This window comes from Oncorhynchus tshawytscha, linkage group LG01 (genome assembly GCF_018296145.1).
Source record: "Oncorhynchus tshawytscha isolate Ot180627B linkage group LG01, Otsh_v2.0, whole genome shotgun sequence".
Classification (NCBI taxonomy): domain Eukaryota; kingdom Metazoa; phylum Chordata; class Actinopteri; order Salmoniformes; family Salmonidae; genus Oncorhynchus; species Oncorhynchus tshawytscha.
The window spans coordinates 83,002,396-83,022,728 of record NC_056429.1 but is presented as its reverse complement, the minus strand read 5'-3'; the positions used below and the strand labels follow the sequence as shown (position 1 = coordinate 83,022,728).

Below are 20,333 nucleotides of genomic sequence, written 5' to 3'. Positions count from 1 at the left end.
GCCTGGCTTCCCTTGGATCCATGAATATAAGCCACTGATTGTAGGGCAGTACATGTGCATTGAACAACACAGCAGCTTGTCGGCATATTTTGTTATTTCTGTATAACAAAACATTTATGACGAAGTTGGCTCTTTTATACTGGGGGTAAATGGGAAAGAATGCTTGTTTTCTTCAATATGTGGGCGTGGTCGAGGGGGAATTCCTTATTATTACGTGAATATTGACTCTCAATATTCATTCCATTTAGACTTTGGATTTCTTCTTGACAACAATGGCTGCCATTTTCACCACATTATGGAACTTTGAGGGTTTATGACATAGCCCGACTTGTCATTAAATAGGATCTCTATGGTTACAACCCATTTCGAGGCTATATAGAACCCTTTTTAAGGTTCTTTATAAAACCTTTATGAAGAATGGTTCTATAAAGAACCTTACTCAATATCAAAGGTTATTATTAGATACTTTTGAAGAATTGCGTCAGATAACAATATTGACGAATACGCTGATTCGGTGTGCGAGTTCTTTAGAACGTGCGTTGAAGATGTCGTTCCCATAGCAACGATTAAAACATTCCCTAACCAGAAACCGTGGATTGATGGCAGCATTCGCGTGAAACTGAAAGCGCGAACCACTGCTTTTAATCAGGGCAAGGTGACTGGTAACATGACCGAATACAAACAGTGCAGCTATTCCCTCCGCAAGGCTATCAAACAAGCTAAGCGTCAGTACAGAGACAAAGTAGAATCTCAATTCAACGGCTCAGACACAAGAGGCATGTGGCAGGGTCTACAGTCAATCACGGACTACAAGAAGAAATCCAGCATAGTCATGGACCAGGATGTCTTGCTCCCAGGCAGACTAAATAACTTTTTTGCCCGCTTTGAGGACAATACAGTGCCACTGACACGGCCTGCAACGAAAACATGCGGACTCTCCTTCACTGCAGCCGAGGAGAGTAAGACATTTAAACGTGTTAACCCTCGCAAGGCTGCAGGCCCAGACGGCATCCCCAACCGCGCCCTCAGAGCATGCGCAGACCAGCTAGCCGGTGTGTTTACGGACATATTCAATCAATCCCTATACCAGTCTGCTGTTCCCACATGCTTCAAGAGGGCCACCATTGTTCCTGTTCCCAAGAAAGCTAAGGTAACTGAGCTAAACGACTACCGCCCCGTAGCACTCACTTCCGTCATCATGAAGTGCTTTGAGAGACTAGTCAAGGACCATATCACCTCCACCCTACCTGACACCCTAGACCCACTCCAATTTGCTTACCGCCCAAATAGGTCCACAGACGATGCAATCTCAACCACACTGCACACTGCCCTAACCCATCTGGACAAGAGGAATACCTATGTGAGAATGCTGTTCATCGACTACAGCTCGGCATTCAACACCATAGTACCCTCCAAGCTCGTCATCAAGCTCGAGACCCTGGGTCTCGACCCCGCCCTGTGCAACTGGGTACTGGACTTCCTGACGGGCCGCCCCCAGGTGGTGAGGGTAGGCAACAACATCTCCACCCCGCTGATCCTCAACACTGGGGCCCCAAAGGGTGCGTTCTGAGCCCTCTCCTGTACTCCCTGTTCACCCATGACTGCGTGGCCACGCACGCCTCCAACTCAATCATCAAGTTTGCGGACGACACAACAGTGGTAGGCTTGATTACCAACAACGACGAGACGGCCTACAGGGAGGAGGTGAGGGCCCTCGGAGTGTGGTGTCAGGAAAATAACCTCACACTCAACGTCAACAAAACTAAGGACATGATTGTGGACTTCAGGAAACAGCAGAGGGAACACCCCCCTATCCACATCGATGGAACAGTAGTGGAGAGGGTAGCAAGTTTTAAGTTCCTCGGCATACACATCACAGACAAACTGAATTGGTCCACTCACACAGACAGCATCGTGAAGAAGGCGCAGCAGCGCCTCTTCAACCTCAGGGGGCTGAAGAAATTCGGCTTGTCACCAAAAGCACTCTACAGATGCACAATCGAGAGCATCCTGGCGGGCTGTATCACCGCCTGGTACGGCAACTGCTCCGCCCACAACCGTAAGGCTCTCCAGAGGGTAGTGAGGTCTGCACAACGCATCACCGGGGCAAACTACCTGCCCTCCAGGACACCTACACCACCCGATGTTACAGGAAGGCCATAAAGATCATCAAGGACATCAACCACCCGAGCCACTGCCTGTTCACCCCGCTATCATCCAGAAGGCGAGGTCAGTACAGGTGCATCAAAGCTGGGACCGAGAGACTGAAAAACAGCTTCTATCTCAAGGCCATCAGACTGTTAAACAGCCACCACTAACATTGAGTGGCTGCTGCCAACACACTGACACTGACTCAACTCCAGCCACTTTAATAATGGGAATTGATGGGAAATGATGTAAATATATCACTAGCCACTTTAAACAATGCTACCTTATATAATGTTACTTACCCTACATTATTCATCTCATATGCATACGTACATACTGTACTCTATATCATCGACTGCATCCTTATGTAATACATGTATCACTAGCCACTTTAACTATGCCACTTTGTTTACATACTCATCTCATATGTATATACTGTACTCGATACCATCTACTGTATCTTGCCTATGCTGCTCTGTACCATCACTCATTCATATATCCTTATGTACATATTCTTTATCCCCTTACACTGTGTATAAGACAGTAGTTTTGGAATTGTTAGTTAGATTACTTGTTGGTTATTACTGCATTGTCGGAACTAGAAGCACAAGCATTTCGCTACACTCGCATTAACATCTGCTAACCATGTGTATGTGACAAATAAAATTTGATTTGATTTGATTTGAGAACCATCTTTTTTATTTTTTATTCTGGTCAGCCATATTATATCCCAAAAATTCCTTAGCTGTTATTATTGTGTTCATGGACAAGTTAAATCAGGTGTGCTAGCCTTGCAACAGCGGGGGCTCCCTGAGGAGAGAATTGAGAACCACTGATTTAGTCAGCTTTTCTCAATTGACACAAGTCACCGTAAATGTTCATAGTAATATCACAGATAGAACAATGAGACCGATATTTCACCGAATGTATAAATATGACGCATCCGCTTGGTGGATGGTAGTGAGAGGAAGCCCAGGTTCGGCAGTGGAAGAAGATTTTGGCCTACATTCTGCAAATGTTCTCATCGCTGAAACATTTGATCGCAATGCAGTTTTCTGTTCCCAAAACTAGAGTCTGATATGAACAGAGTGGACAATTTTTTTACAACTTTAGCCTTTGCCAAAGTTGTAAAAAATCGCGTTGTTTAGGAGTACAAAGGCGAATTGAGTTATTGCACGTGCACTTCACAGAGTAGGCATTCCCTAATGGAAATTTGCAGATGTATGCTAGAATGGGCCAATTGGATCTCGTTAGCTTGTGCGTGGCTCTGCCCATCTCCTTGCTTGTTCTGCCCACTGTGACTCATCTGTTCCCATTGGAAACGACAGGCTGTGGTCTATCTTGGTTTAGTTATACAAATCTTTGGTAATATTTAACGTGTACGTCTTCTTCTTCTTTGGTATTTTGGCAGTCCGCAAACAAATGTTGAAGGTGCATGCTGCCACCTAGTGTATTGGCTGTGTATCAGCCTACTATTCTGTAGTATGACTTCATTACACTTTGTGAAAAAGTTGCCCTACAAACTAACCCTACATCCATTAAAACCCAATCACTATTCCACTACTTTGGCCCTATCTAATCCCACAACTGGCCAGCAGCCTGGTAGGACGGGACACTGTTGTTCAAACACCTTGTAACTCTGCTGCAGAAAAATCTCGTACACCCAAGTACTTCTCTGCATCTGCCGCCACAACATCTATCCTCTGTGATTTATGTTCCATTCCTGCGGTAAAGTTGTCCAGGAACGCTAAAAAACCAACCTTACTGAAGCACATGTTATTCCTATCACTCTCTATTGACCTCAGCCTACTTACAGGAATCCCCTTACGACCCCATCTTCCTCTACCACTCTCTATGAAGTGGCCATATATACAGTATATATTTGTAATACAGACTAGCTAAAAAAAATAAGTGAAAATGTACAAATTATCCAATGGATTATAATCATTTTCAGGGAAAAAAAGTGGAGGTGCCAAACATAAGTTTGTACCCCCTAATTTGAATTTGCTCCATGGCTAAGGGGGAGACAAGGCTGTTTGGCACATCTCAGTCATGAAGAGGAAAAGCTTTGCAGCTGTTTCTGATTAATAAACAATGCCATGCTGGTGGTTAGTAACATTCAAATAAAACTAAGCCCAGAAAATAATTTGTATGTCATATCATAGGAAAATACACTGTAATCACACAGAATGGCATGAAGTGAGCAGTTCAGATTTGTCACTTCAAGCCCAAATATTTCATACTTTGACTAATACGATGAATTATTGACTTAAAATCATTGCGCAACAATCAGGGGTAAGCTCTGGTCATCGTCTTTCAGCACGAAAAAGTGGAAGAGAGAGAAGGAGAGTGAGAGCGAGAGAGACAAACACACCAGAATGTTCCTCTGATCGGAATATCAGCTGTTATTTTCTGATAGTTTTCCCACAATTCTTCATGTTGAATCTGCGAAAATGACCAGCGTTCGCTGGCATACAGCAGGTCGTCGCTACAACACAACTCTGATGACAGCAAGCGATAGAAGACCCATGCGGAATTCTTTAGGGCTCCCACCCAGCCTACTAGAGACAGCATCAGAGACTTGGTCTTTACTCCGGTACACGATCTACACACGCAGCCTGATTCCGTGAGTGCTTCCCAAATGGCACCCTATTCCCTAAATAGTGCACTACCTAAATAGTGGGCTATGCACTCGTTATTGTTATTTTATTGTGTTACTTTTTATTATTTTTTACTTTAGTTTATTTGATAAATAGTGTCTTAACTCTTCCTTAACTACACTGGTTAAGGGCTTGTAAGTAAGCATTTCACAGTAAGGTCTACATTTGTTGTATTTGGCGCATGTGACAAATAAAGTTTGATTTGATTTGCACTACATAGGAAATAGGGTGATATTTGGGTTGCAGACCCTAATTCTCTGTCTCATAGGGGGACTAATGTACAATCCTCCTGATGTGCTGTGATGACCTGCTTTGTGATGTAATTGACATAAAATCCAAGATCAGGATACAGAGAAAGAGAGAGAGAGGGAGAAAAAGATTGAAAGAGAGAGGGAGACAGACAACGATGGAGGAGGAGAGCGGGCAGGAGGGAGAGAGAGGGGGGAGAGGCTGAGAATGAAAAAGACAGAAAGAGAGGTGAGAGTGGCTGAGTGGAAGAGCGAGGCAACTGAGAAAGACACTTTAACCAGAGTCTTGATAAAGAGACAATGTCACAGGCCAGTTGGCATGCAGCAGTATCACTCTTCTTTCTCTATTATACAGTATAGGGAAATGATCAGATGTCACAAGACAGAGCTGGAGCAGGACACACAGCCAAAGTTCAATCCCCTAACTGTTTCCTTAGCACACAGCAGAATAAACGAGGGAAAGGGAAAATGAGATAGACGGATGAGAGGGAGGGAGAAGATAGGTCGTCATTGTAAATAATAATTTGTTCTTAATTGACTTACCTGTATAAACAAAGGTGAAATAAAAATATGCAAAAAAGAGAGTGAAAGATGAGTGAAAGAGTGAAAGATGACAGGAGTTGGTTTAAGTGATGCAGAAGGATACTAGTAGTAGAACTATATAGCGTTCTTCATTTTATCCCCGTAGGGGAACCCTTTATCTAGGGTTCTCCCAAAACCCTTTATGTAGGGTTCTTCATAGAACCCCCTGTATATGGTTATACCTTAAATTATTTATGACAATACATTATTACATATATATCATAAGGCCTTTCTTTCAGGGCCTAGTTATACCATAGCACAGTGGTGTTAGGAAACTACAGGTTACAGGCCACATCAGGCCTGCAAGTCACATTATGCTGGCTGGCAAAGTGAATCCAGCCACATATTCAACAGTTTAGTTGGATTTTTTCAGAATGACTGCCAGTGTTAGGATCATTGTGAGGAGACTACCTAAGCCATTTCAACTGGAACAACCATTTCAGTATCTGGTGCAAAAAAATGATTTGATTAGTTTAGAAACATTTGTCATTTATTTTTGTGTAGCATAAGATTAATCAATCAATCAATGTAAATGCAAAAACACAAATATAAAAAAATATATATATAAATCAAGGTTAAAATATTACTGTGTGCGTTCCACATTTTCCTTAAATGGTCACCTCATTCAGATAAAGATGAAATGTACCTTATTTATTGTGTCATATTCCTCCTGCTGGCTGGCTGAGGCTCACTCCAGGCTGTCAGTTGTCACTTCACTTTTCAGAGCGTGGGGGAGTGTGAGGCCACGGCAAAGATGCATGATGACTGCAGTGTGATTGGTCAATAATCTAACACATCTAGGGTGTGTTGTGTGGTTGTCAGCTATTAACTCATTCATTGCAGGAATTGACACATAATGTGTTGAAAAATGTTGTCAACACAGTGTTTAAAGTAACACAACATGTGCCATCCCTAATTAGACATAGGGATGTGTTAAAAAATAACACTTTGTTTCTAAGAGTACATTTTTCCTCAATAGTCAGAGCTAGTAGGAAAAAATACATGTATTACTTTTAATGTGGGGAGAGAATTAAATTGAGAGGATGTATTTATGCCACACACACACACACACACACACACACACACACACACACACACACACACACACACACACACACACACACACACACACGTATTCCCTTACCAGTACAGTATAGGCAGCTACTGTAGCCAGTAGCCTGTTTGCCCTTACATAGACAGGCTTCCCTCTGTGTTCCAACAAGCTCAGTGCAGGCATGGAGAATCAATGGTTTTTCCCCCTATGACGTCTGGCTTTCCCAGCATGCCGCGCAGTGACGCACACACCCACACCTTGCACACCCGTCACATATAACGACAGCTGCTTGTCGTAGCGCTCTGAAGCACTTTCTATTTGACCAATTTCTCAGTGTGTTTTTCACCCATGATTTGTCCGACGCTAAGGTTGACTGGAAAGAAGAGCAGACAGAGAGACAGTGTGTGTGGTAGAGAGTCATGGGTGAAGGGAGTGTCAGAGGGAGATGTGGATAGGTGTGTGTTGGAAGGGGTGTAGGTTGTTGCTGTAGGCAGCTATCTCACTGTAAAGGTTTAATATTCTACACACATCCTAATGCCTCTCACACAAACCCAGCAGAAACCCCCAACTGGAAGTGCATCAGTCTCTCCTCAACATTAGAGAGTAAAGTGGTGTTATGTACTGATGCTGAAAGCTAAGTCACTCAGGTGGATTCATCCATTTGTAGACCCTTCTGTCACACACACATGCTAAGGACCTAGCGAGCACACACAGAGACTATTTATAGCTAGAGTTCCACAACAGTAGATATTGAATATGATTACTCCACAGGCCTTAGCTAGTCTCCCGATTAACTCCTTGCCTATGTATCTGCATCCTGCTGCTTGCTGACGGTCCTACATGAGCATATTAGGGGCACATTCTTAACAATATACAAGCAGTCCTATGAGCCTCTCATCCCTAGCAGTACTGTACGTCCAAACCACTGACATACACTACCGTTCAAAAGTTTGGGGTCACATAGAAATGTCCTTGTTTTTTAAAGAAAAGCACCAAACAAATGTCCATTCTGTTACGACTTCTATACATGGTGCGGTGGAGGAGTCAAACGAAGAGAGCAGGTAATATCGTACGTGAATCTATTTATTCCAACGACAACGGAGACATGGACATGCCAACACTAGGGCTCATGAAACAACCCATCCAAAATACACAGGACTAAAACTGTCCGGAAAATAATGAGATAACACTAATACACCAACACCAAAATAACAGAGAACAAGCCCGCACAATACCCAGCGGGCCTAGTGCCCTTAAATAGCCTATAAACAACACTAACTCAAAACAGGTGTACCCAATTAAACCCAATAAACAGAAACAAAAGGAAAGGGAATCGATGGCAGCTAATAGGCTGGCGACGACGACCGCCGAGCGCCGCCCGAACAGGAAGAGGCACCATCTTCGGCGGGATTCGTGACACTTTCAAATGACATCAAATTGATCAGAAATACAGTGTAGGCATTGTTAATGTTGTAAATGACTTTTAATGGAATATCTACATAGGCGTACAGAGGCCCATTATCAGCAACCATCACTCCTGTGTTCCAATGGCACATTGTGTTAGCTAATCCAAGTTAAAAAGGCTAATTGATAATTAGAAAACCCTTTTGCAATTATGTTAGCACAGCTGAAAACTGTCGTCCTGATTAAAGAAGCAATAAAACTGGCCTTCTTTAGATTAGTTGAGTATCTGGAGCATCATCATTTGTGGGTTCGATTACAGGCTCAAAATGGTCAGAAACAAAGCACTTTCTTCTGACACTCGTCAGTCTATGGCGTTTTCTTTGCATCTCTGCCTAGAAGGCCAGCATTCCGGAGTCGCCTCTTCACTGTTGAAACATTTGCTTTTCTTTAAAAAACAGGGCATTTCTAAGTGACCCCAAACTTTTGAACGGTAGTGTACATACATACTGTCCTATGAGACTCTCATTCCTAGTGGTACTGTACGTCCAAACCACTGACATATATACATATAGTCCTATGAGTATGTTGTAAATCTGAAGTGAACTAGAATGAAGTGCAGAACCTCCTACTAAACCCTTCATCCAGATACACACTGAATGCAGTAGGTACAGACTCAGACATTTGTTTCAAAAAGCATACAACATTTTTGAATTGTGTAAATGATTTTGTCTGCACAGGGGAATCATATCCCTCATCTTTCACTTTAAATAAGATGGGGAGGACGAGTCACGGTGTTGCTTTGTCCTATTAGTGACACACAGACAACACACACACGCACACACACAACAAACATGCACACACACACACCTTCCCTGCTCCTATTGTGTAGAATGGTATTTTAGAATCTATTTTCATCAATAGCTCAACATTCTACAGTAAGAGTTATTTCACCTGCGTATTGCATTGGGAGGAAACAACGCGACAATACTGCCCCCTGCAGGAGAAAGCTAGTAACTGTAAGATACAGTGGTGTCACTACAATGTGGTGGGTTATAATAGGGTCCGTGCTATCTGAGACCCTTGGGAAATCCCTACCCCATTGAAGTTGACAATTAAAATGGTTAGGGTTAGGGTTAGAGTCACTTAAGGGTTACGGTTATGGTTAAGGTAAGGGTTAAGGTTAGGGTTTAGGGTGGGACCACAGGAGGTTGGTGGCACCTTATTTGGGGAGGACAGGCTTGTGGTAATGGCTGGAGTGGAATAAGTGGAATGGTATCAAAAACATCAAACACATGGTTTCCATTCCTTTGACTCCTTTCCAGCCATTATTATGAGTCATCCTCCTCTCAGTAGCCTCCACTGGTATGGACGTCTGAAGGATGCCGGATAGCACAAACCTTTAGTAATAGTGATCCTTGTGATATCACACATGGAATATGTTCTAAATTCTATATAGTGCACCGCATTTGAACAGGGCCCATAGGGCTCTGGTCAAAAGTAGTGCACTATATAGGGAATAGGGTGCTAGGGTGCCATTTGGGACACATATACTGAATCAGTTTGAAAAGTACTGAGAAAATGTATGTTTTTGTCATTGTGTCCTTGTATACTCAGACAGAAAATATTCATGTTTGCCAGATTCAGACAGAGTAATAACAATGCTATTGGATGAAGTGTATGGCAACTACATGGACTAGTAACCAAAAGGTTGCAAGTTCAAATCCCTGAGCTGACAAGGTGCAAATCTGTCCTTCTGCCCCTGAACAGGCAGTTAACCCACTGTTCCTAGGCCATCATTGAACAAAGAATTTGTTCTTAACTGACTTGCCTAGTTAAATAAAGGTTTAAAAAAATGTGTTTACCCATGAATGATATGTTGTGATCATGTTAGATAGGTGGTCCTATTTGGCTCAGATGGTAGAGCATGGTGTTTTGCAATGCAAGGATTATGAGTGATTCCTGCTGGGGCCACCCATATGAAAATGTAAGCTAGCTGGCCTGTAGGTTGCTTTGGATAAAAGTGTCTTCTTTATTTATACTGAACACAAATATAAACGCAGCATGTAAAGTGTTGGTCCCATGTTTCATGAGCTGAAATAAAAGATCCCATAAATGTTCCATACGCACAAAAGCTTATTTCTCAAATGTTGTGCACAAATTTGTTTAGAGAGCATTTCTTCTTTGACAAGATAATCCATCCATCTGACAGGTGTGGTGTATCAAGAAGTTGATTAAACAGCATGATCATTACACAGGTGCACCTTGTGCTGGGGACAATAAAAGGCCACTCTAAAATGTGCCGTTTAGTCACACAACTCAATGCCACAGATGTCTCAAGTTTTGAGGGAGCGTGCAATTGGCATGTTGACTGCAGGAATGTCCAGTAGACCAAGTGAAACCATGCCAGCCCAGTACCTCGACATCCGGCTTCTTCACCTGGGGGATCGTCTGAGACCAGCTGATGAAACTGAGTATTTATGTCTGTAATAAAGCCCTTTTGTGTTGATAACGAATTCTGATTGGCTGGGCCTGGCTCCCCAGTAGATGGGCCTGGCTCCTCAGTGGCTGGGCCTATGCACTACCAGGCCCACCATGGCTGCACACCCTGCCCAGTCATGTGAAGTCCATAGATTAAGGTCTAAGGAATTATATGAACTGTTGACTCACAACAATTTCAAAGATTTGACTATGTTGTGTTTACATATGTGTTCAGTATAGATAGACACAGCATTGTTGGAAACACACATACATCTCCACCTGATGTGACAAGACAGAGAAGACAATATATACTATCTTAGGCTGCATGCAGTGCCTTGCAAAAGTATTCACCCCCCTTGGCGTTTTTCCTATTTTGTTGCATTACAACCTGTAATTTAAATGGATTCTTATTTGGACTCAATGTAATGGACATACACAAAATAGTCCAAATTGGTGAAGTAATATTTAAAAAATAACTTGTTAAAAAAAATTCAAGAAAATACAAAAGGGAAAGTGGTGCAGGTTTATGTATTCACCCCCTTTGTTATGAAGCCCCTAAATAATATCTGGTGCAACCAATTACCTTCAGAAGTCACATAATTAGTTAGATTGCACACAGGGGGACTTTATTTAAGTGCCACATGATCTGTCACATGATCTCAGTATATATACACCTGTTCTGAAAGTCCCCAGCGTCTGCAACACCACAAAGCAAGGGGAAACACAAAGCAAGCGGCACTATGAAGACCAAGGAGCTCTCCAAACAGGTCAGGGACAAAGTTGTGGAGAAGTACAGATCAGGGTTGGGTTATAAAAAATATCTGAAACTTTGAACATCCCATGGAGCACCATTAAATCCATTATTAAAAAATGGAAAGAGTTTGGCACCACAACAAACCTGCAAAGAGAGGGCGGGGTGCATAGTTATGCACACTCAAGTTTTCTGGGGGTTTTTTGGTCTTATTTCTTGTTAGTTTCACAATAAAAAATATTTTGCTTCTTCAAAGTGGTAGGCATGTTGTGTAAATCAAATGATACAAACTCCCCAAAAATCTATTTTAATTTCAGGTAGTAATGCAACAAAATAGGAAAAATGCCAAGGGGGTGAATACTTTCGCAAGGCACTGTATATAAGGCCATGATTCTCATGTAAATAGAATGCCAATCATGATTACTGGGAAGGATTGCTGTTGTTGTGTGTTTGTGAGTGTTTGTGCGTGCTTGCATGCGTCCGTGCCTGCATGTGTGTCAACATTTTCAGATTGACAGCAGCACTCGAGACAAACACCAAAAACAAGGCTTTGGTAGAAATTGTTCTCCTTCCCCATCTAATGGGGTCTGCCGTTTTTATTGTTCAGAGAATGGGTCTAAAATGGCATAGATATGAAAAAATTGCTTTTTTTCCTTCAGCTTGTTAGAAAAGCAATTATAGAAGCAGCACAATAGCCATTCATACAGCATGTTAGCTTATTGGTGTCATGGCTTTCATTTACTCAATTTGTCCCAAATGTCATTGCTGAGAGAGGGGAGGGGAGGATGGAGGAGAGGGGAGGGAAGGGAAGGATGGAGGAGAGGGGATGGAAGGATGGAGGGGAGGATGGAGGAAAGGGGAGGGGAGGATGGAGGAGAGGGGAGGGAAGGATGGAGGAGAGGGGAGGGAAGGATGGAGGAGAGGGGAGGGAAGGGAAGGATGGAGGAGAGGGGAGGGGAAGGATGGAGGAGAGGGGAGGGAAGGATGGAGGAGAGGGGAGGGAAGGATGGAGGAGAGGGGAGGGGGAAGGATGGAGGGGAGGGAGAAGGAAGAGGGAGGGAGTCATTTAGTAATCTTGGCAACATTTCGACATGCTGGTCTTTTGAATGTTGGCATCAATTTGACATTTAGCGAATTGTGTTATGTCCAGACAAGACAACACGGTCTTGTCCAACCAGACCAATGTAGACCATCCTGTACTGTCATGGCGGAGATACTGTAGAAGATGCTATGTGTTTGCTCATGGGCTGACCAATGTCTCTCCTTCCACTGTCTGTACAGATGAGCTAGATCCACCTAAAGAAGACGCTGACAACCATACAGCCATGGAGCAAGAAACCCTGGACTCACAGACAGGTAACATGGATACATATACATTCAGGTAGTTAACACAAGCACTATCCTGAAGCTGGTATCTGTTCTGTCCTTCTATCCTGTGTGTGCTACCCACTCTCTGTGTCAAGCTTCAAGTTTATTTTGCAATAGTGTAGGGAATACATTAACATTCCCTCTCATCCCACGAGCGGCAGGGTAGCCTAGTGGTTAGAGCGTTGGACTAGTAACTGAAAGGTTGCAAGTTCGAATCCCCGAGCTGACAAGGTACAAATCTGTCATTCTGCCCCGGAACAGGCAGTTAACCCACTCTTCCTAGGCCGTCATTAAAAATAAGAATTTGTTCTTAACTGACTTGCCTAGTAAAATAATGGTTAAAAAAAATAAAATGAAAAATAAAATAAAAAAAGAGCTCTCGAAACACATCGTCACTGTGTGCTACTACTCTGAATGAACTTCAGTTGTCTGACTTACAGGAATAAGAAGGATAAACAAAGACATATCAATTATGTATAGCCTTGGATGTGACAGTGACAAGTTGTTATGAGTTTGTTATTTTTGTTTTTAACTAGGAAGTGATGTCATTGTTATTATAGGAGGCGTATATACACACACACGCACACACACACACACACACACACATACATATTCACACACAGCAAATTCTCCAGATTAACATTGTTTTAAATGAACACTGAGAGTGTTATTAAATTAACACTGGAATTGTGGACTCTGTGGACCCTTAAACACATTGGAGTAGTGTTAAATTAACACACTGCTTAGTGTAAAGCATTATTCAAATAAGCTTTGCCTTTCGAGTAAATTGTTACCACCCATGACTGTATTTGTTAGTGACAGAGACATGGTTGTTGCATTCATCCATTTTCAGTCCTATGGACCTCACCAAGTCAGACCCTATAAAATAAAATAAATATATAAATATATATTATCTAACACAATAGCTGTGTTTGAATACCCATACTAACATACTGTATACTACATACTTAATGAGTATATACCCCATACTATATACTATTAGTTAATTTTAGTATAATGTAAATGAACGGTATCCTTTCAGTTGAGTGTACTAGCGCTTCGCCTGTCTACCGGAAGTTGATGCTGTTGCTATACAACTTCTTGCTAGCTTGTTAGCATAACAAATTATTAGACATCTTACTACTTCATTAACTATGTCCACTAAGAACGCACAATGACTATACCACTTAGCTAAGCTAGAATGACGTGAATAATCAAGTCAATAAACATTGGGTAAAACAAAAACATTGGGTAGTTAGTTAGATAGCATATAGTTAATATACTGGAAAGTTTGATGTATTAGTAGCCAACTAATGTTAGGTAGCTAGCTAACATACCGGTACACACAAGCAACTGATGTAATTATAACGTTATGCTATGCTGTTTGTAAAGCTAGTGCAGCCAACATAACGTGAAACGTAAGTTATTTGAAAAGTCATTACTTTTTCATTTCATTCCTCAACATTTTCTTAACATTTGTCATAATTAATTAAAGCAATGAATATTTACTTTTTGTACTTACATTTATATCCGCTCTCTGTTGGACTTCGGCTGCATATTTTCCGCCATTTTCTTCAAATCTGAAAATGTTGTGAAGCCACACCCATTTTCTAAAGAATTGCATTTATGGGCCCTAAAAGCACAGAAATTGTGTTCACTGCTTGTATGCTTCGATTTTTGGCGAATGTAGTACGACATCCGGGAACTTTTTGGCATACTAACTATATCCATACTATGACCAATAAGCATACTACATACTCAGTTACACACAAATAGTATTCAAACACAGCTAATAGCATACGTTGTTCATACGGCCTTATTTTGAGAGCCTAAACTGTAAAAAAAAAAAAACGTAACTTATCTTTACAGTAACTTCTAAGTTACTAGTGGGTTGTACCATATGTGAACTGATGATAATGCTAACTCTGAAATCAGTGTGGCACACACATCAGTATGACACACACACAATCAACATCACACATCCACCTCAGACATTGATTGCGTGTGTATGTGTGTGTGCGTGCATGTTTGTGTGTCTGCCTGCCTGCCTGTGTGTGTGTGTGCGTGCATGTTTGTGTGTTTGTCTGCCTGCCTGCCTGTGTGTGTATGTGTGTGTGCGTGCATGTTTGTGTGTTTGTCTGCCTGCCTGCCTGTCTTTGTGTGTATGTGTGTGTGTGTGCATGTTTGTGTGTGTGTCTGTCTGCCTGTGTGTGTGTGTGTATGTGTGTGTGTGTGTGCATGTTTGTGTGTGTGTCTGTCTGCCTGTGTGTGTGTGTATGTGTGTGTGTGTGTGCATGTTTGTGTGTGTGTCTGTCTGCCTGTGTGTGTGTATGTGTGTGTGTGTGCATGTTTGTGTGTTTGTCTGCCTTCCTGCCTGTGTGTGTATGTGTGTGTGTGTGCATGTTTGTGTGTTTGTCTGCCTGCCTGCCTGTGTGTGTATGTGTGTGTGCATGCATGTTTGTGTGTTTGTCTGCCTGCCTGTGTGTGTGTGTGTGTGTGTGCGTGCATGTTTGTGTGTTTGTCTGCCTGCCTGCCTGTGTGTGTATGCGTGTGTGTGTGCATGTTTGTGTGTTTGCTTGCCTGCCTGTGTGTGTATGTGTGTGTGTGTGCATGTTTGTGTGTTTGTCTGTCTGCCTGTGTGTGTGTGTGTGTGTGTGTGTGTGTGTGTGTGTGTGTGTGTGTGCATGTTTGTGTGTGTGTCTGTCTGCCTGTGTGTGTGTGTATGTGTGTGTGCGTGCATGTTTGTGTGTTTGTCTGCCTGCCTGCCTGTGTGTGTAGGTGTGTGTGCGTGCATGTTTGTGTGTTTGTCTGCCTGCCTGTGTGTGTAGGTGTGTTTGTGTGTTTGTCTGCCTGCCTGCCTGTGTGTGTATGTGTGTGTGCGTGCATGTTTGTGTGTTTGTCTGCCTGCCTGTGTGTGTGTGTATGTGTGTGTGCGTGCATGTTTGTGTGTTTGTCTGCCTGCCTGCCTGTGTGTGTATGTGTGTGTGCATGCATGTTTGTGTGTTTGTCTGCCTGCCTGCCTGCCTGCCTGTGTGTGTATGTGTGTGTGTGTGCATGTTTGTGTGTTTGTTTGCCTGCCTGCCTGTGTGTGTATGTGTGTGTGTGTGTGCATGTTTGTGTGTTTGTCTGTCTGCCTGTGTGTGTATGTGTGTGTGTGTGCATGTTTGTGTGTTTGTTTGCCTGCCTGCCTGTGTGTGTATGTGTGTGTGTGTGTGCATGTTTGTGTGTCTGTCTGTCTGCCTGTGTGTGTGTGTATGTGTGTGTGTGTGCATGTTTGTGTGTGTGTCTGTCTGCCTGTGTGTGTGTGTGTATGTGTGTCTGTCTGCCTGTGTGTGTGTGTATGTGTGTCTGTCTGCCTGTGTGTGTGTGTGTGTGTGTGAGACGTGCGTGTACTTGCATTGGTGTGAGAGCAGCCATTGTTTTTTTGTTATTTCCAGAATGTAAATGTGTGTTTGTGTGTGTGGGCGGATAACATAATTGATGGGTTACATCTCGCTCTGCTCAGCCATATACCCCCTCCAGAGCACAGCAAACACAGGTGTGAGCAGTTACTACATATCACATATCACACAGAGAGATAGGATTTATATGAGAGGGAGAGAGAGAGTGGGAGAGAGAGAGAGAGAGAGGAGAGAGAGAGGAGAGAGGAGAGAGAAGAGAAGGGGATAAAGATATGAGAACGGGTTTGTAATTCTTTTTTGGGTTTATTAAGTTTATTTAGCAGCGACATGAGCTCTAGAGAGAGACAGACACAGAAAGAGAGAGAGGGTGGGAGAGTGACAGACTAGAGAATGACAGATAGATAGATAGATAAACTCTCTCTACGTGTGCTCTCTCTACATGTGGTCGATGTATTACATATTGTTATTCCCACCAGTTCTTACACAAAGTAGACAAGCACACACAACGGGTTGGAACGGGTTGGAAGCTAGCCTTCAATATAGTCTAGCCTTCACTCTTAAAGGGATGTTTGGTAGCCTATATTAGCCACTAGTCCATACTGTACACAAAGCAGACGAGCACACATTTCAATGGTTGGAATCTATGTTAGTGGCTATTCTTCACTCTTATTGCCCATGGGGCTTCCTTCCATAGGCTTAACTCATGGGGACTGGGTGGGTGGGCTGCAGTATCAACCAATCAACTTAATGTAGACATGTCACTAGTGTCTGTGAGACTCTCATCACACACACAGACACGGTGTCATTCTGGAAATAATAAAAATACGATGGATGGTCTCACACCGACGCACACACACACGCATGTCACACACACACGCATGTCACACACACACGCATGTCACACACACACGAACACCCACACACTTTAAAACAGCGGAGGGGGGAGAAAATTGAGAAGGGAGGGGGAGAGAGAAGAGAGAGGGGAGAGAGAGGTGAGCGATAGGGGAGCAAGAGAGGGGAGAGAGAGGTGAGAGATAGGGGAGAGGAGAGAGAGGGGAGAGAAGAGAGAGGTGAGAGGTAGGGGAGCAAGAGAGGGGAGAGGAGAGAGAGGGGAGAGAAGAGAGGAGAGAGAGAGGTGAGAGATAGGGGAGCAAGAGAGGGGAGAGGAGAGAGAGGGGAGAGGAGAGAGGTGAGAGGTAGGGGAGCAAGAGAGGGAGAGGAGAGAGAGGGAGAGACGAGAGAGGAGAGAGAGAGGTGAGAGATAGGGGAGCAAGAGAGGGGAGAGGAGAGAGAGGGGAGAGAAGAGAGGAGAGAGAGAGGTGAGAGATAGGGGAGCAAGAGAGGGGAGAGGAGAGAGAGGGGAGAGGAGAGAGAGGGGAGAGGTAGGGGAGCAAGAGAGGGGAGAGGAGAGAGAGGGGAGAGACGAGAGAGGAGAGAGAGAGGTGAGAGATAGGGGAGCAAGAGAGGGAGAGAGAGGTGAGCGATAGGGGAGCGAGAGAGGGAGAGGAGAGGCGAGAGATAGGGGAGCGAGAGGGGAGAGAGAGGTGAGAGATAGGGGAGCAAGAGAGGGAGAGGAGAGAGAGGGGAGAGGAGAGAGAGGTGAGAGGTAGGGGAGCAAGAGAGGGGAGAGGAGAGAGAGGGGAGAGGAGAGAGGAGAGAGAGAGGTGAGAGATAGGGGAGCAAGAGAGGGGAGAGGAGAGAGAGGGGAGAGGAGAGAGAGGTGAGAGGTAGGGGAGCAAGAGAGGGGAGGGAGAGAGAGGGGAGAGAAGAGAGGAGAGAGAGAGGTGAGAGATAGGGGAGCAAGAGAGGGGAGAGGAGAGAGAGGGGAGAGGAGAGAGAGGTGAGAGGTAGGGGAGCAAGAGAGGGGAGAGGAGAGAGAGGGGAGAGACGAGAGAGGAGAGAGAGAGGTGAGAGATAGGGGAGAGAGAGGTGAGCGATAGGGGAGCGAGAGAGGGGAGAGGAGAGGTGAGAGATAGGGGAGAGGAGAGAGGGGAGAGAAGAGAGAGGTGAGAGGTAGGGGAGCAAGAGAGGGGAGAGGAGAGAGAGGGGAGAGAAGAGAGGAGAGAGAGAGGTGAGAGATAGGGGAGCAAGAGAGGGGAGAGGAGAGAGAGGGGAGAGAGAGGTGAGAGATAGGGGAGCAAGAGAGGGGAGAGAGAGGTGAGAGATAGGGGAGAGGAGAGAGAGGGGAGAGAAGAGAGAGGTGAGAGGTAGGGGAGCAAGAGAGGGAGAGGAGAGAGAGGGGAGAGAAGAGAGGAGAGAGAGAGGTGAGAGATAGGGGAGCAAGAGAGGGGAGAGGAGAGAGAGGGGAGAGGAGAGAGAGGTGAGAGGTAGGGGAGCAAGAGAGGGGAGAGGAGAGAGAGGGAGAGACGAGAGAGGAGAGAGAGAGGTGAGAGATAGGGGAGCAAGAGAGGGGAGAGGAGAGAGAGGGGAGAGAAGAGAGGAGAGAGAGAGGTGAGAGATAGGGGAGCAAGAGAGGGGAGAGGAGAGAGAGGGGAGAGGAGAGAGAGGGGAGAGGTAGGGGAGCAAGAGAGGGGAGAGGAGAGAGAGGGGAGAGACGAGAGAGGAGAGAGAGAGTGAGAGATAGGGGAGCAAGAGAGGGGAGAGAGAGGTGAGCGATAGGGGAGCGAGAGAGGGGAGAGGAGAGGCGAGAGATAGGGGAGCGAGAGGGGAGAGAGAGGTGAGAGATAGGGGAGCAAGAGAGGGGAGAGGAGAGAGAGGGGAGAGGAGAGAGAGGTGAGAGGTAGGGGAGCAAGAGAGGGGAGAGGAGAGAGAGGGGAGAGGAGAGAGGAGAGAGAGAGGTGAGAGATAGGGGAGCAAGAGAGGGAGAGGAGAGAGAGGGGAGAGGAGAGAGAGGTGAGAGGTAGGGGAACAAGAGAGGGAGAGGAGAGAGAGGGGAGAGAAGAGAGGAGAGAGAGAGGTGAGAGATAGGGGAGCAAGAGAGGGGAGAGGAGAGAGAGGGGAGAGGAGAGAGAGGTGAGAGGTAGGGGAGCAAGAGAGGGGAGAGGAGAGAGAGGGGAGAGACGAGAGAGGAGAGAGAGAGGTGAGAGATAGGGGAGCAAGAGAGGGAGAGAGAGGTGAGCGATAGGGGAGCGAGAGAGGGGAGAGGAGAGGCGAGAGATAGGGGAGCGAGAGGGGAGAGAGAGGTGAGAGATAGGGGAGAGAGAGGGAGTGACAGACTAGAGAAAGACAGACGGACCGAGCAGACGGATAGAGCAGGCAGACAGACAGAGAAGACAGATAGAGCAGATAAAGAAGGCAGACAGACAGAGCAGACAGACAGACAGACAGACAGATAGAGCAGATAGACAGATAGAGCAGGCAGACATACAGAGCAGACAGATCGGGCAAATAGACAGACACAGCAGAGCAGACAGACAAAACAGGCAGGCAGATAGAGCAGGCGGACAGACAGGGCAGACAGAGAAGACATATAGACCAGGCAGACAGACAGAGAAGACGGATAGAGCAGACAGATAGAGAAGACAGAGCGGACAGAGCAGGCAGACGGACGGACAGAAAGACAGGGAGCTGATGTGATACACGATTACTCTCTCTCTATTTGAAATACATTACATTAATGGTCTACATCATGCAAAGTCATGCTTTCAGAGTACAGTTAAAATGGTGGTAAAAGGATGTCCAGCAACAAAATGGCTGAATGATCTCCATGATATATCGAGAGCTTGGGACTATAAGGTTCTATTTGCAAAAAGAATTGGCTTTAAATTTCCGAACCCTCATTGATTTGAATGATGTCTAGAATATTTGTCTTCTATTCTTTTGAACTTAACAACATCATTTGGGATATTTAGCGTACTCTATAGTTAGAGAATATTGAACTGAACAAGGCTATATCAATAACTCAATCTTGACAAAAATTCAGATAGAACCTTATAGTTCCAAGCTCTCGATGGTTCAGTGTTCTCAGATGAGAGGTTTTAATGATATCAAATGTGTGTGTCCAGGTGAACCAGAGGAAAAGAAAGCTGACGAGAAGAGTGAAAATAAAGAAATGGAGAAGGATGCTACTGGTAAGATATCTCTCTCTCTCCATCTCTCTCACTCTATATATATCTCTCACTCTCTCCATCTCTCGATCTCTCTCACTCACTCTTCTCCATTTTCTTGTCCTCCTTCACTCTCTCTTCCTAGGCCGCTTTTAATGTAGCTGGGGATTTTAATAAAGCAAATTTGAGGAAAGCACTACCGAAGTTCTATCAAGCATTGCCGGCAGTACTC

General features: G+C 44.5%; 1 protein-coding gene across 1 annotated transcript in view; it reads left to right on the top strand.

The window, feature by feature from the left end:
• macrod2 (mono-ADP ribosylhydrolase 2) overlaps positions 1-20,333 on the top strand; it is a 1,261,723-nt gene that overhangs the window by 1,196,659 nt on the left and 44,731 nt on the right. The window contains exons 12-13 of the mRNA XM_042326660.1: positions 12,607-12,681; positions 20,060-20,125. Of these exons, the coding sequence (XP_042182594.1) occupies positions 12,607-12,681; positions 20,060-20,125 (141 nt within the window). The remainder of the gene's footprint in view (positions 1-12,606; positions 12,682-20,059; positions 20,126-20,333) is intronic.